This window comes from Opisthocomus hoazin, chromosome 2 (assembly GCF_030867145.1).
Source record: "Opisthocomus hoazin isolate bOpiHoa1 chromosome 2, bOpiHoa1.hap1, whole genome shotgun sequence".
NCBI lineage: Eukaryota > Metazoa > Chordata > Aves > Opisthocomiformes > Opisthocomidae > Opisthocomus > Opisthocomus hoazin.
Window position 1 is genome coordinate 48976926 of NC_134415.1, and position 17280 is coordinate 48994205.

The window sequence follows — 17280 nt, forward strand, 5'->3', positions numbered from 1 at the left end:
TTGGAACTATGCAGACAAATGTATCTATAATTAAGATCTTGCCAACTTTTAAAAAGTCACTTTGTTATTTTTAAGGGCTTTTTTTATTAATGAACTATAAAAAACAAGCAGTAGGAGCTTAGGTTAAGTACAGAACAGTTGACAGTTTGGCCTAAAAAACTGGTTTAAATTGAGGATAAATTTAAAGTAAAGGACAAACTTTAATTGTGAATATTAATTCAGTTACCTCTAGAAATCCTAACCATATGTTCTTAAGAATAAAAAATAATGTAGCAAGTTACATTTACACAAAAAGGCCACATTAGCCAGAATTCACAAATGCTGGAAGTAATCTGTAGAAGGGAGAGGTAATTAATTACTATGCCTCGTTTCAAAAAAAAAAAAAACAAACAACTTCATGACAGTCTAAAAACTTCACACATTTTCAAATTAACAGTTATTAATGGTGAACGGAAACATGCGTTACCTAAAGTGGATATTTAAGGAGGCTGGCACTTCATGCTGTGAGACTAAATGCTAACACAGCTGGGATACATGGATTGTGCACAAGTCGCTAAACTAGTTCTTTCATCCGTTTTGCCCATCTGATGTCATAGCTGCCACCTTTCTCAGACTCAGTCTGGTTACACAGTCTACAGGTCAGCTTATGCAGCTTTTTCACAACTTAGTAACTAAAAGCAACCCTTGACCTCTTCTTCTGAGTTGCAAATATCTTTAGACAGAAATCTGGGAGGAAAGAAGTCATGTTTCCACTCTTCACAGTACAAAAATCAAGTTGTTACACATGTCTGGCACAGGAAAACAGCATTCAAACTCCTCCTTTCTTCTGAGGCACATCAATCCTTTTTATGGCTTTGAAATGCAATAGGATAAAGTTAATATGAGTCATTGCAACTCAGTTCTTATTGTTTATGGTGTTATTTGCCATTAATGTCAATGTTTCTGTTGCTAACAATTTATCGATGGGATTTACTCAAACCTAAGACAACGGGGGCTGGGCTTTCTTTTTTTCCCCCCAGTATCTGTAACAGAAACCAGTACATACGCCTCTCATTTTGCATGAAGAAATAGACACTACAAAATCAGCATCCCCTCCCTATATCAAAACTCTTTACTTTCTGAAAGCAGACTTCTGAGGCACTTGTTTGAGTTCAGAAAAGACACAAGACTTTCCTTGTTCAACACCGCATTCTTCTCTGTTAGAATAAGCTTACTCTGAAAACTTCTTTCCAGGAATGTAAAGTGATATTGGTTTTCAGCAGCTGAGTCACAACCTCACTGCTAAACAGCTCTTCAGCTCATTGCTAACTGGAAAGATACTCTGGGTGCTCCTGGAAGGTAAAATATCCCAAACCTCTGTTGCAGCACTCACCTTCAAACTTACTCTTTCGCCAGGCCTTTCCAGGCCAAGACAATACACCTTTCTTGCCAGCTGCCCTGGTTGGTTTTTCATTTTCAGATTTTAAAGCTCTTATATTAAAATTGTAATTCTCTAATCTTCATAGGGGTCATCCTCTCCATTTTTGTCATTTCCCTATAGCTGTAGTGAAGAAATACTCCAGCTGAATCTCCCTCCTATACAAGAGGATTTGGCAACAGTGTGCTAAATAGGACTGGCCTGAAGTTCAGGGAGGGGAGCATCTCTGACATTATTTTCATCCTATGAAGACTAACATTCTTTTTCTCAATATTACAGCAACCTAAGCAACCTGGCATGGAGTTCACTTTACGTATAACATTGAATGAAATCAAAGGGTTACTATCAATTCATACTCAATATTATGAAGTGGCTTAAATTAGTAAAGAATTCTGTTTTCAACACATGGCAATTCTTTGACAGAACACAAACTCAGTGGCTCTCCTGATGGTTCTGGGCTGTAGTTGAGAAGACATGGAATTAAAATTAACTGAACAATAACCCCTTTATACAGACACAGATTTTTCCAGTGCTGTCACCAGAAAGAAACAAAGACATTGTCTCAAAAATGACATAACACTAGGTAATACCTTGGTTTAGGTGTGTGGCCTCTGTAATTTGAATACCATTCACAGAACACTGTGCTCCATTCAGTGGTATTAGATTCACAGTACCATTAAGATTTTCAAAGATGCAATGCTCACTTTCCAAATCCAGGCCATGAAGAACTAAATACAAAGAAATAAAATAAAATAATGCAATTAATCTCCTAACAACTAATAAGATTAGCATGCTGATTTTAATTTCTTAAGGACATATTGCACTAAATATTTTCTCTTTATTCTGGACAATTTTTTTTCCTTCTTTGATCACATCCTGCATGCCTTAAATGTCGACATTGTTATTTTTTTTTTTTTTGTAGTGGAAAGAGAAGTGTGTCGGGTTGCTTTGGTTTTTGGTGTAATGTTGTTTCCCTCCCATGTTTTAGCACAAGACTAGTAAATGCTTCTTTCCTTCTGACAGCAAACAGGAAAGTAAAATTTGCATATTTGTAGAGACTGTGTTTTTGACTGGTTTCTGGGAAATAATGAAGGCTTCCCTACCTTAAAGCAACCATGCTTTAATCTGAAAAGACAGGATATTATCTGTGATTGTAGATTAACAAGGATGGCTGAAATAAGGTTCTTGTGTTCTACTGTATTCAGGCTTTTTATCAATCAGTTATGCTGTTTTCTATCTCTTCTTCAACTAATGTATGATTATCTCTACCGGTATTGTTTAATATCGCAAAGCAACACAAGTTCACTAGTTTCACAAAGTTCATACAGAAATTTTAATCCAGGCATCTTTTGACCCACAAAAAATATGCCAAACCAAATTATTTGATTTTCAGTCTCTCACCTGAGAATTAGAGGATGCAGTTTATTTAACGAAACTGCACCTTCAAGCAACATATGTGACAGGGTGGTCCAAGACTAGCAGTCAGTTGCTTTGATAAGAAGTAAGAAAATCAGTAGAAGAAGCCTATCTACTTTCTACCAACTTCCAGAATTTTCTTCAACTCAAATTTAAAGTCCAAAGACTGCTTTAGGTATAACAATATAACAATACTGTCATTACAGCAAGGTTAAGAGAATGACTGCTTAGTAATTGTGACAGGTGCTGCATGAAAAAGGATGGTATTTTTACACAGCACTATTTCAAGAGAAGCAAGAAATAAATTAGTAACAAGTACATGAATAAATTTTAAGCCCACAAGATATTCTAGAATGAGTCATGCTCCTCAAAGCAAATCCCACGTAATTCAGCTCTCAAATTTTCTAAAAATTAAAATATGCAAGAACATACCGACAAGTACCTGAAAAAGGGAATTAAGCTTTGTTCACATATTGAGATATCAGAAGCAGGAAAAACAACTGAAGAAAGAACGTAAAAAAATTGCCAAATTCCATACCAATATCCTGTTCTGTCACAGCATCTTCTCTGCCAACATATGTTTGGCCCTCCTAATTAAGAGAGAAACATGCATTATTTTCATTTGAAATCTCCCTTCCTCCCCCATGAAGATACAATTTATCCTTCTACTTTCACAGAGTAACCTGAACAAAATATATGTTTAAACATACATGAAAAATTGAGGTAGCATTTTTAGAATGCTTTCACAGTAATTGTTGTATAATATTATTAGCAAATTCAAGTTTCGACTGTCCTGTGTAGAATCATCTTTGTAGTTCTGAGGCAATTAATCCAGAATTGTTTTTTTAAGTCAAACTTTACAGTGAGATGAATGATAAACCAATATACATGGGTAGGAATATTAAACACCTATCTCTGGTTAAACCAGCTGACCCTCAGAATAAACCTAAACAGTAAATTAACAGATATTTGAATTGAACCAGTTGCAAACTCTTAAGAGCTTTTCTTACTATAGCAGAGAAACTTACTGAGCTTTTCTTACTATAGTGGAGAAACGTAATGAGTGCTATATTTAGACAGCAAATTAATACCACAATCTATCTACTGAAAAAAATCATGAGGCATATAAAAGCTATAGAAACACAGATGTGTATTTACCTTCAAGTGGTACAAGATGATGCCAGTGCTGAGAAGATCATCATCAATGCCAATCAGATGAGGCAGTTCAGAATCTAACACAACACCTATCCCTTCTTTCCTCAGAGCCAAGGTTTGTTCCTGTAAAGGACAAAAGTCTGTTTATTAGGATATGCAAGAAATACCACTCTTCCTTCTCTAAAACACATGTAATATAACTTACTCTCTGTAATATGACCAAAACAGCGCGGGTTGGGTTTTTTTGTTTTGTTGGGGGATTTTTAGGGTTTTTTGGGGGAGAGACGTTGGTTGATTTGTGGCTTTTTGGGGGCTTTGTTGAGGTTTTTTTGGTTGGTTGGTTTGGTTTTGTTTTTTTTGTTGTTGTCAATGTTGTTTTGTTTTACACATTTTAAATGTGACTTCTATATTTTCATTAAGCGTTCCAAGCATGCCATTCGGAAAATGTGTGAAGGTGTTACTTGAAAGAAACCAGACAAACAGGTGAATCATACCAGATAAGGAAGATTGATCAAGATCATAACAAAACAAAGTTGTCTAAAAGCAAGCTTCATACCGCCTTGCATAATGGCAAGAATTTAAAACTCCTCAGAATTCAGTACGGCTAAGGAATAGAAAACCGAAAACTCTTTGGCTTTCTTCCAAATAAAGTGAAAATTTGATAAGCCTAAGCAGTTAAAACATCATCCAATGTAAGGTAAGCATTGACAATAATAAATAAATGTAAGAAATATTTGCAGCACATAATTTCTATTCTTCCAAATTCCTTTGGGCAACATTGTCTAGCCACCTATAGGATGAAGCATCATTCAGCAGGACTACAAGTGGGGACTTCAACTTTGGATAAAATATCATGTGATCTAGTATGGATCAGGCAGTCTATGCAATAAATAAGAAATTAATTATGGCTTTGAAGTAAGTTTTAGTATTTATAAAGTTTATTTTTCAAGTTGCAACAAAATCCTATTAGCTTCTAGGCCTGGAATATAACAGCAACAGAGACTGTCAATGTGTATACTCATTACTTTACAAAATGAACATGTTTTTCTACCTAAAACAGCTAAGCCCTCACAAGCCAAGGAGGACTGACAGCCCAGGAAGGAGAGGCAATATCAACAAGCATCACTTCTGTGTATTGTAAGGCATACACTTATCTCCTGGTGCTAGTACATATGGAAAACAAATTTTCTGACAGCAGCGTGACTACTCCTTTTCCAAGTCATCAGCATGCCTCCTCCAGAGCCAGCCAACACACTACACTGTTTGTAAGAAGAAAACAGATAGATTCCTACATGTATTTTGCCACATACAGCAACTTGACAAATCTGAAAGAAGAACATAGATGCAATATCTCGTTTCCCTGCACAGTACAAAACGTCATCAATATTGATATTGTTTAAAAAATTCTAAAGTATGGATACAACTGGGAAAGATGAGATGACACAATGTACAAAAGACACTCCAAAACAAAACCAGGAAATCCCACTCCTCTCATGCATGAATTAAGAAGTTCTCCAGCATTCAGAAAAAAAGAAAAGAGCTGTGATTCATGTTGCCCTGTAGCTCTCTGACATTCACACTGCACCCAGCTATTGCTTGATATTATAAAAGTCACCTCATCAAACCAAAAAATACAGCTTAAATCATTCTTTGAGTGAAAAAGTAATTTCATTCAAAAATACCTACCACATGTTAAATATTTATTGACTAGCATCTGATGCTATACATAATTTATAATGTTCCCATATGATGAGGTTGAAGACTTAAATCACTGAGGACTGGTGGCCAACTACATAACTGCTGGCACCTTCGGCCCAATGGAACTGATAAAATATTAAGAGCTGACCATTTTTTCGCCAGCATAACAAAGCATTTGCCAACATCCCTGATTGAGGAAAAAACAGATAGCCTAGAAGGCAAAGAAATTACCACTGGGTGAGAAAACTCTCTCAAAAATAATTAAGAATAAAGAAAAAAAAATTATTCATTTTCCAGTCTTTTAATATTTAACACATTTTTACTCTATTCAGAAAGAAAGCATGTATAATTGTGATTTAAAGTAGATGTGTTGCTTATTTATTCAGATCTAAAATTAAAGAACACAAATTAATTGAGTTGCTACACCCTTATTTTGTAAATGGTTACCATTCTCACACAGAATGCATCCTGTTGATGGAAGCATTATAATAAATGCAGCAGACAGAAGCTGAGATTAACTACAAATATTTCTTTTCTTTAATACTTGTTGTAAATTAGCTTTCATTTTCAGACACAATTTACTAAAAATCCTGAATCTTAATCAGGTATCTGGAGTAACTGCAAAACTTCAGTCATTTGGCTTAAAATTGAATTCCAGATTCAAACACTTCTGCAAGGAATCCTCCAAAAGTCAAACTGCCCTAAATGGAAATCACAGAAACCCCATCGACACTAGATCTTTATTACTCTGTTCTCCCACAGTTTGAAAAAGAGAAGAAAAAGGCCAGAAAGAAGTAGCCAAATCGCTCCTCTTTCATCCTCGACAGCATAGGAAGGCCGTTTCTAAAGGAGTACAGACCTCTTTTGAAATAAATTTAAGGTCTGCAAGCTATTATAAGGCAGGGAAGTGATTAGGTTTAATCCATTAGTTGATTCACTTTCATTTCTGCAACACAGTTTTAAAAAGCAGTGAATACAGAAGTCAAATGACAAAAGCAGGAAAGGTCACTGTGCCCATCAAAAAAATACTAACTCAAAAATTTTATGAAAACCTCAAGGTACAGTTTAAGAAAGCTGAATGTACCACAGGCGTCTTAGCTTGAATTATTCTTGAACAGAAAATTGTACGCATATTTAAGATGTGTTCATAAACTGTGGAAAATAAAGTAAGCCAAGTATTATCCACAAAGGAGCACTTCAGTTAACATAAATGGCTACTGTGTGTGGAAAAAAATAAAAAAAGGGTTACCTCTCTAGGAGCTGCCAGATCAAATGGACTCATCTGAAGAGTAGAAACTCTGAACTGAGTCAGTACATAAGAAAACACTTATTTGAGTCAAAATTAAAGTAAGGGTATCATATGATATATTTAAATGATGGTCTCTTTGAATTCAGCTCTGACTCAGCAGTCAGAAATACCATTATATAGTAAATTCATTAACTCTTCTGTGAGAGAGACAAGAGCTATTGTGAAATCTCATCCCTTCTGCACTTATGTACCACTTTTGCTATATTAACTGATACAGAGCCATTTCCAAGTTTGCAGTTAAGATATGTTCTGGTAGTTTAGGAACAAAATCTTTGCGTACTTACTTGAGCCATAGACATAACCCTCATCATATACAACTGCCCTTGACAAAGAACACCTCTAAGACACATAGGATTTCTTTAAATGTTATTTCTTTAAATGCATACACAAAAAAAGGAATCGCACAAGTTCGCTTTCTTAACCAACAGCATATTGCATTAAATTAAAAAAGAAAATAAGCCCAAAAGACATTTCTAACATTCCTTGATCAACCTACCAGTAAAGTGAAGCATATGCTGCTACTGGCTTAGCACATATTAAAAGAGCACACATAATTAGAACATTGCTCTTTCAATGAACAAAACCTCTTGGGGGAGTTTAATTTCTGTTACCCTTTCCAGTGCAAAAACTCATTTCTTTTATTTAAATATTGAACAGCTAGCTGTTGGCACACAGTCCTGAGAATACACTGTGCAGACTCTTTCAGTAAAACACAACATTATGCTGGCTAAGTAAATTGTCCAGATGTCTATACTTAAATTATGCAAAAATGTGTAACACCAAATTAAAGAAATTATGGGTAAAAATGTGCAACAGCAAAAATCTTTGCATTAATATTTAACCAGACTACACTAGACCAGATTCTTACGCTAACAGGTACTTCGGGTGCATTTGACTTCATTGAAAATATGCTATTTTATTCTGAGTTCACAAAAATGTCTGAAGATACTCAGTGGCCCAACACTAACATTAAGCTGTCTAGAAAATAAACAGATGTAAACTGTACACAAGGGAAGTCCTTAACTCTTAATTGATTCTCCTCCAGTTGCGCATTCAGTACGCTTTGCACTCCCTTTAAATCACTGGAAACAAATGTTTCGTACCTACCAAAAAAAACAAAACAAAACACCAAACACAACAAACTCCGTATCGCTCAGAATTCAAAGGCATCTGAAAACAGAGAGAGTAAGAAATATAGATGAAGTAGCCTCAGCTGGTCATGCCATAATCCAGGTGGGTGAAGAACCCAGGACTTCATACATTGAAGTCAGAAATTTATACATTATCAATCCCAGAATGGCAAAAGACTAGGTGAGGTGACTTAAAATTATAGTTCCATCGCAGAGGTTTTGGACAAATCCAGGAAGCTGAGGGCTGTACTACTGAATTAAAATTAAAAAGAGATACGGCTATACCAGGTCAACCCAGTTCATGTATGTGTGCTTTAAGAGGGCTACACTGTTTGTGTTTTCAGTTAACCCTTTCAAAGAAAGAGAAAATGAGACATAACTGTAGGGCAGGACCGTGACGAATGTGGGGGGAATTCCCAAACACACAGTACTCGTTATTTCTTATATGAGGGAGTAGAAAAGAAATTTTTCCAGCTGGAGTTTAAAACTAAAAGGCAACTCCTTTTTGAATTGAAGGGCACTGCGGACATCAATAATTTACATAGATCTAAGAAATGAACTGGAGACACAGTAAGAAAATGAAAGTACCTGTGGACAAATGCACAGGGTACCCATCTGTGGTTCCACAACACCAAGAACTGCAGACACAGAAAGCAAGGGAAGTTTTTTGGGGAACAATTGCTATCTGCTTGCCCTGTTTTATATTCCAAAAAACAAGTACTGTTGAACAAACCCTACATCACCTACAGAGGTATTTAATCTGAGTCAGTATAATCTTTAACAAACAGTACAAAGGACGAGAATATTTGAAGTATTAAATAAAACTAGAATTCCTAGTGTCTCAATATAAATTACCAGTTAAACATACCTTGGAGAGGTGTGTTGTCAATAAAAAATCTCAGCCTCTTCTGACTCCTGCTAATTTTTGACTTGAAAGGAATTCTTACAGCAATGAATTCTTGGGTTACTATGCATACAAATCAACATAAGAAAAAACTTCTCATTCTCATTTATACCTTATTCTGATACAACAAAGTCTTTTTATTTCATGTTCTGAGGCAGCAAGAAAGTTCTTGCTACTTTAAACTCAAATATACAGTATGAAAAAGTTACCTAACGATTCACTATGCAGATTTTTCTGCTTTTGGTGAATCACCCTTCAAGAGATCTGTGCAAAGAAGCAGCAAACATGGAAACAGCACTTCTGACTCAAGAGAAACATCTCCTTTCCTGGACACCTCGCTAACTTCTCAATTTGCAAAGCCTTTCATAATTCTTGACATTTTCAAGAAAACAAGAGGACAAATTCTTTGGGGGACTGTTTTTGTTGCCTGTCTTTATCTAGTTCTTCCTTTTTCTTCTTAGTTTCTACAAGGTCTAGCACAACTCTACAGCCACTGTGTTTTCATTCAGACCATATCTGATGGTCTAGATGACTGGAGGTGGATTGAGAACGGGCTGAATGGCAGAGCTCAGAGGGTTGTCATCAGTGGCACAGAGTCTAGCTGGAGGCCTGTAAATAGTGGTGTTCCCCAAGGGGTCAGTACTCGGCCCAGTCTTGTTCAACTAATTCATCAACGATCTGGATGAAAGGACATCAGGGGGGGTTGGACTAGACGACCCGCAGAGGTCCCTTCCAACCCCTACCATTCTGTGATTCTGTGATATCCGCTTTAATAACATGAAACTTTCTGATTTTTTGCATAAACAAAGTGCAGCAATGTTACCAGTGTTATGTACATTCATTCCTTTGTATTTTAATAACAACGTGCACTGCATGCCTTAACTGAAAAGAAGTAATGACATTTAATTTGCATTAGATAATAAAAACCTGTGTAGATCCACTCACAGTCCTGCCAACTATAGAATCTAAACTATGACTTCGCGGCATAAATAATTTTTCATTTAGAATTTGTCAAACTGAAAATCCTTTCTGCATTTAGCTGCAGGTTGTCATCACACTATAGAGCCAAACAAATTAAATTATAGATCAGTAAGGTTTTATAGAATAAAATCCAGGAATATTTCCCAGATCTTCTTTACTCTGAGGGTGACGGAGCACTGGAACAGGTTTGCCCAGGGAGGCTGTGGATTTTCCTTCTCTGGAGATATTCAAGACCCACCTGGACAAGGTCTTATGCAGCCTGCTGTAGGCGACCCTGCTTCGGCAGGGGGGTTGGACTAGATGACCCACAGAGATACCTTCCAACTCCTAACATTCTGTGATTCTATAATAGTTTAGCTGAATTAATTACTAGAGCTTCCATCACACAACTGAAGTACACAAGCTTAATGATTCTGCAAGCTTCTATATTAATAAATTGCTTTGAGACCCAAACTAAACTATCCAATAATCAGGAACTCATTATCAGGAACTCAACAAAATGTTATCTTCTTATAGCATGCATCATCCATGCTTTCCACAGAAGTCTAATTTATCTTTAGAGTTGCAAAATTTTTCAGATATGTCACTGGGATATACGATGCTTTTATTATTCCCATATCACTCTCCATACAGTGGTACATTTACACATTTATCTACATTAATCAAATACTCTCAATGAAATATGAAAGCTTCTAGGTTAAATGAAAAAATACTGTTTATTATCATGTTTCCTCCCCTTCTTTTTGAACAGGGAATACTTTGCCTACTTACCTAAGACAGACGATCCTCCAGCATGCAATCCCCTTCTTATGTAAGCTTTAAAAATGTTGTTAGCAACTACACTAAATTCCATGTGGTGTTGGTGAACAATAACTGTCCTTCATGGAAATGCTTCTCTAACTTTGGTCTTGGACTTCAACTTGCATGCAACTCTGCATGACTCATGTAATTGCTAAAGCCTCAAATCTGATGCACAACCAGCAAAGCATTTCTATTGCGTGTTTTCTGATGTTCAAGCAAATGCTTGCAAAACAGCAACCTGTTACTAAGTCAAAAGCCTACTAAAGAGCTCTGACAAAAGCCAGTCTTGGCAGCCAGCTATGCAACAAGACCACCACCCTTGCACAGAACAGCTGCAGACCATGGCCCAGTTCCATCTCTACATTATTTCTTTTTCTCCTTCTAAAGACAAACTTTCTAACTGTTATCTTTCACTCAGAGCTTATTGCCATTATTTGGGTGGTATAGTCCTAATGTTTGGAGAGGTTTTTAATGGATTAAAAATAGCAGAATTTAAGAATAATACACTGCAGACAGGCTTCTGTTTCTGTTTACAGAAATTATCTGAATAATTCTAGATATTATTCTTCTCAAAGAAAACTACTACATATACACATGGACGACTACTCTGAATTTTCAACTGCACTGCATGCTAATAATTACAAAGACGACACAGCCAACTATTACTGTTGCACTCACAATATTAAGAGGCAAGCATACTAAAAATTTAGTCAAGTTGTCAGTAAACCCTACAAAACACAAGAAAGCTTACTTGATTAGCTCTGTTATTCCAGCAAAATTTCAGGAATTTTACCTCTGCTAAAAACGTTTCTCCTACCTGAGGGGAAAGAACTCAAAGTGACCTCCTATGTTACCAAGTGCATTTTCCAAATACCATAATAAGTCATACCATAATACAGATTACATATATATATAGATTACACTAAGGCTCTCATCCATTATATAATGTAAAGTGTTTTCAAGTATTTGGTCTATACTTACTAACAGTCAATTCATACTTCTGTATTTATCATCACTATTGACATTCAGCTGAAATAATTATTTTCCTTTCCCAGCATTTATTCATTGATATTGTTACTGACAGCAACTGTATTCACTCTCCTTACTGTAGTTATATCAGGCCAAACTCCAAGCATCTCCTTTCACATGACCAGGCTTGACATACTGTGGTGTTTAACACATCCTCTCTCAAGGTCATCTTCCTTGATTGTGATGACTTACATGCCATGTTCCCAGTGCATATGCAATTTTGCCAGCACCATGTGCAACAGCACCCTTATTTTCCAGGCACTGCACAAAACACCAATCTGATCCTTCCAAGATTTCATTTTTTTCATGTGGGTGTACTATCTCATGACAGTAAGGTCTCATGCTATCCTCCTCCCCTTCCATAGTGTATTAAGTTCTTCTTAGTCTCGATGCTTTTGCACTGCAAACTATTTACCATCAATCACCCTTCTATTATTCTAATCCTTAGCGTCATCCTGTCCCCTGTGAGATGTTCTGCTAGACAAATTATGTCTCCCAGCTTTAACATCACCAAACTTCACCAGTTAACACACCTGAAGAAACTGATAAACATGATCAAGCCCTAAAACGAGCTGCAACACCACCTCCAAAAAAAACTCACTACTATCAACTTCCCTCCCTTCCCAGTACCACTGCTTCCATCACATCCTCTGTATAACCATTTTTATTTTATTTACATTCTAACCTCAACACTGTCTAATTAAGGAAAAAGTTTCTTATGTGTCCCATGGTCAAATGCTTTACCGACACCCACAGAGACAAGAACCAGTCCTACAGCTATCTCTAGCAGTCATCACTGACAGAACCAAATCCAGAACATATTGAGCAGACAAACCAGGAACAGCTAGCTCTAGAAATGACCATTATGAATATTAATTAAATAGGAAATGACTATTTCAAACCCAACAGTTTTACAGGGAAGCATATAAACAAATATAAGCCATTTAGGAGACAATATTAGTCAAGGTTTTGAGTCCCTTCACAAATTACTTCAGCATAATGAACATACATCAGAGTAGCAGTTCTGAATCTAACATTTGCATTTAACTTTAAATGTTTAGTTCCACTAGGTAGTACTTCAGCTGACGGTTTTTCTTTCATTTTGTGTTGAGAATGGAGTTTTTAATGACTTTTCTAGTAATTCACAAAGGTATAATCACCTTAATTTTTTTCCCCAGAAATAATGTGCTAGTTCTTACTAGGTCAGTGACAGCAAATAAGAGTTGTCACTCAGGTGAAGTTCTTAATGCAAATTAAAGGACTATTAAAAGGTCAGAAATCACAAGAAATATATTCCCTTTGATCTCAAGACAAACATTTCAAGATGCTACAAAAAGACAGAATAAAGTGCCCTTTAAAAACTATCAGTTTGATTTTTTGTACCCAATGCATAAAATAATGACAATAGCAACTGGTTCTACATCATGAAGTGACAATGATTGTTGATCCTCTTTTGTAAAGCTGGTGAGCTCAGCTGGGAAAACAAGACGACTCTTAGCAACTACACATATTATTCCTTAATTCAAATTCCAATGAAGTAAATCCTATCTAAACACAAATTCTATCATTATCAGTATACAAGATATACATATGTATGTATAAATATAAATAAAAATGGTACATATATACAGTATACTGACAATTGACTTGAATTCTGTAAACAGCAGCATTTACAGTACAACTCGTGAAAGCCGGGAGAAGAAACACAGGAAATGCCCATGCTCTTTAATCACATTTAATGAAACTACAGTTGATTTCACAATTTTAACAATGAAATAAAAATGAACAAGTCATTGTAATTTGCAATAGCCCAATATAATCATTATATGCTTTAAAGAACAGCATTAGGGGATGCTACATGCTTGAACTGTAACTGTAATAGAAGGATCTCAATATTAAATAAAGACAACAATGAATCACATCTGTAGATTCCAAATAAGATGAAAGCATCCTTAAACAAACCAAAGTGCAGTTCAAAGAGGATAAGCACACATAAAATAGGGAGAAAGGGCAAGATGACAGAGGTATCATTCCCAAAATATACTAATAGTACCTATTTCTCATGAGTATCAAAGGGATGTGTCCTTTAAAAATTAGTTCAATAACAACCTATACTGTAAAACCTATAATATGGCATCAGTCCCTGACACCAAGGCCAAAAGAAATATATCTAATGAAAAAAAAACGTAAATTATACTTCACAGCCAAAACATACATTCCAAATACTGACTGAAGGGTAAAGTTCCCATCACATTTTTGATAAGTTTAAGTAAAATTGAATGGCAAAAATCAGAAGGGAGGGAATCTCTCGCTATCTATATAAGACAGACTACAGTACATTATGGCATTCTTGGTAGACAGTAGTTTTGCCAGATTTGAATATTTTTAAAATTTAGAGTCAATTTAGCCAGTGAAAGTAAACTAGCACAGCTCTGCCAACTACTACCAGTAGTACACTAGCACAGCTTTGCCAACTACAGAAAATAATGCTTCCTATAAAGATAAAAAACCTGTTGTATATTTAGGGAGAAAATGCAAAGCAATCTAGCCGAACCTCAAGAAGCTATCACTGACCTTCGCAATTTGCTGACTGATATGAATCCTAATTTGGAAAACTGTCATCATTTTTGCATTCTCAGACAAACCTCCAGGGGACTCCTTTTTGCCAGCTAATACAAAATAATAAAAAAGTCATGCTCACCAAAGGAGGTATGACATTTGATATATTCACATATGGTAAAAAAATCAGGCAAGTTTTTCTTCTTCAGTGGCAAAGCTTGAAATTATTTTTATAACTCTACTGATATTTAAAAACAGTAGTGCACAAATGCTGCGTACCATAGTAGCCCTGCCTCTCACCTGAATTCTCAGTGACTCCTGGCAGCTACTACTGCACGTCAGAACTATAGATCTAGTGGAGGCAATTCATCCCACTGGGTAAATGAACTAAAAATCCCTCTCTGCAGATATTTACTTGTCAGTTATTAGAAGCCGTTGAAAACTGAATCGCAGAACGGTAGGGGTTGGAATGGACCTCTGTGGGTCATCTAGCCCAACCCCCCTGCCGAAGCAGGGTCACCTACAGCAGGCTGCACAGGACCTCATCCAGGCAGGTCTTGAATATCTCCAGAGAAGGAGACTCCACAACCTACCTGGGCAGCCTGTTCCAGTGCTCTGTCACCCTCAGAGTGAAGAAGTTCTTCCTCATGTTCAGATGGAACTTCCTCTGCTTCAGTTTGTGCCCATTGCCCCTTGTCCTGTCGCTGGGCACCACTGAAAAGAGTCTAGCCCCATCCTCCTGACACCCACCCTTGAGGTATTTGTAAGCATATATTAGGTCCCCTCTCAGCCTTCTCTTCTTCAGGCTAAACAAGCCCAGCTCCCTCAGCCTCTCCTCGTAGGAGAGATGCTCCAGTCCCCTCATCATCCTCGTAGCCCTCCGCTGGACTCTCTCCAGTAGCTCCTCATCTTTCTTGAAGTGGGGAGCCCAGAACTGGATGCAGTACTCCAGATGGGGCCTCACCAGGGCAGAGTAGAGGGGGTGGATAACCTCCCTCGACCTGCTGGCCATACACCTCTTGATGCACCCCAGGATCCCATTGGCCTTCTTGGCAATCAGGGCACACTGCTGGCTCGTGGTTAGCCTGTCGTCCACCAGGACACCCAGGTCTCTCTCTGCAGGCTGAGTATCACCAACCACAACAGATGTAGGGCAACTCCACTCTTGCAATGCTAAGCGTTTGAGGCAGACCAGACACAGAAAGCTTCATATTTTCAGAAGTTAAACAAGACCTTATAATTGGTCAAATTTTAGCTATTTCAATAAAAAGCAGACTTCATGTTTGAAATATTCATTTAAATGTTTCATTAACATAAACTGTCAGGAGTACCTTAAAACATCTTTTAAACCAGGAGTATGTGACATTGAAGTCAGCTTGAATTTAACATGTACAATGTCCTTTCTTAATGAAAACCAGCTGACAGGTGGATTAAGACCAAAAAGATTACTGGAAAACAGAGCATATGACCTATGAATACTACTTGTTGAGTTCAGAACAAACTTCAATACTGCTTTACCAAAAGCAATCTATGGCATTAAACATTCAAATATGTTCTTTTAAAAAAGAGAAAACGTTCAGATTTCCTACCTAGAGCAGCTTATACTTGGACAAAATTACAGAGATTTAAACAAAAAAACAAATATAACCAAATTCTTGCCCAGGCATATTCCAATTAAGTGTTTTAATGAGTGTCTTAAATTCAGCTAATCAATTTCAGTCTTAAGAGACTGGCAACTTTAAAGGAAAATGGCCAAAAGAATATTCCTCATGTGCAAACCCTCTCAGAATTCCCTGGGTAAGGGATACAATAAGTTACTATTTCCCTGGATTAAAGGAATCTTTAACCTTTAATGAAACCTCCTGCCTTCTTCCATGCTCCCTGTGTATGACCTTAACTCTGAAACCAATCACGGTCCATCAGACCACTGCCTCCTTCCCTCCACATCTCAGATCTCCACGTTGGAGTTTGCAGCTACCTCTCCACTGACTGAAATCAAAGAAAGAAATAAAGACCATGACGTGATCACATAATCAAAGACTGTGTAAACAGATGTAAAATGGCAGTGGGATTACCATAATTCAGCTGAGCATTTTAAGCATATACATTTCAGCTGCCCCAAAGTGTGACTTTGTATTTGTCACATTACCAGTTGCATTTCTCAATGGAAAAAGCTTTCCTTGCAAACATTAAATAACTTGATATATGCAACCAAAAAGATAATGGATCTGTGCATTCCTATAGGGGACAACTAACAACTCAAATGAACACCAGAGAAACGAAACTATAAGCTCCTCTTCTCTAACACAGGTAATTCCTGGTTATGTGATAGTCATTCTTGCCCGAGTATAAGATTTCTTGTTTTCCCCAAAATTCAGAGTGTCCCTGCAGCACGTAATCAGTAACTAAATGTATACTCCAGAGCAACTGCCATATCAATATTCCAAACTCTGGTTTTCTCTGAGTTTCCATTAAAGAGCTGTCACCACAGAAGCTGCAGAAGCACAAATGACAGGTGGATCCCACGGGAGGGAAGAAAAAAAAAGAAAGAAAAATAAACACAAACACACACCACACAACAACAGAGGACAAGTCATTCCTTCATGCAAAACATAATCCTGAATTCATTACCCTGATTTTTTAAAAAAGCTTCTGGACAGCTTATCTTGTTCCTCAGAACAATCAAGGTTCCCATGATGACTAGGATATGGAATTCTGAGCCATTTCTCTTGACCAGAAATTCTTCTCCAAAACAAACATCTCCACATTCAACTAAAAAAACAGGAAAGACCAGTCATTGCTTTTTCTGAAGATTCAAATACAGTACTTTCTTGAGTCATGTCAGCACTGTTCTTGGCCTACCAGCACCTTGTCAAACCCT

General features: G+C 36.9%; 1 protein-coding gene across 5 annotated transcripts in view; it reads right to left on the bottom strand.

The window, feature by feature from the left end:
• LOC104334297 (kinesin-like protein KIF16B) overlaps positions 1-17280 on the bottom strand; it is a 156337-nt gene that overhangs the window by 86517 nt on the left and 52540 nt on the right. For all 5 annotated transcript variants that reach the window (XM_075413515.1, XM_075413513.1, XM_075413514.1 and 2 more), the window contains exons 13-15: positions 3992-4111; positions 3372-3423; positions 2008-2145 (exon numbers count right to left, since the gene is read on the bottom strand). In XM_075413515.1, coding sequence (XP_075269630.1) covers positions 2008-2145; positions 3372-3423; positions 3992-4111 — 310 coding nt within the window. The remainder of the gene's footprint in view (positions 1-2007; positions 2146-3371; positions 3424-3991; positions 4112-17280) is intronic.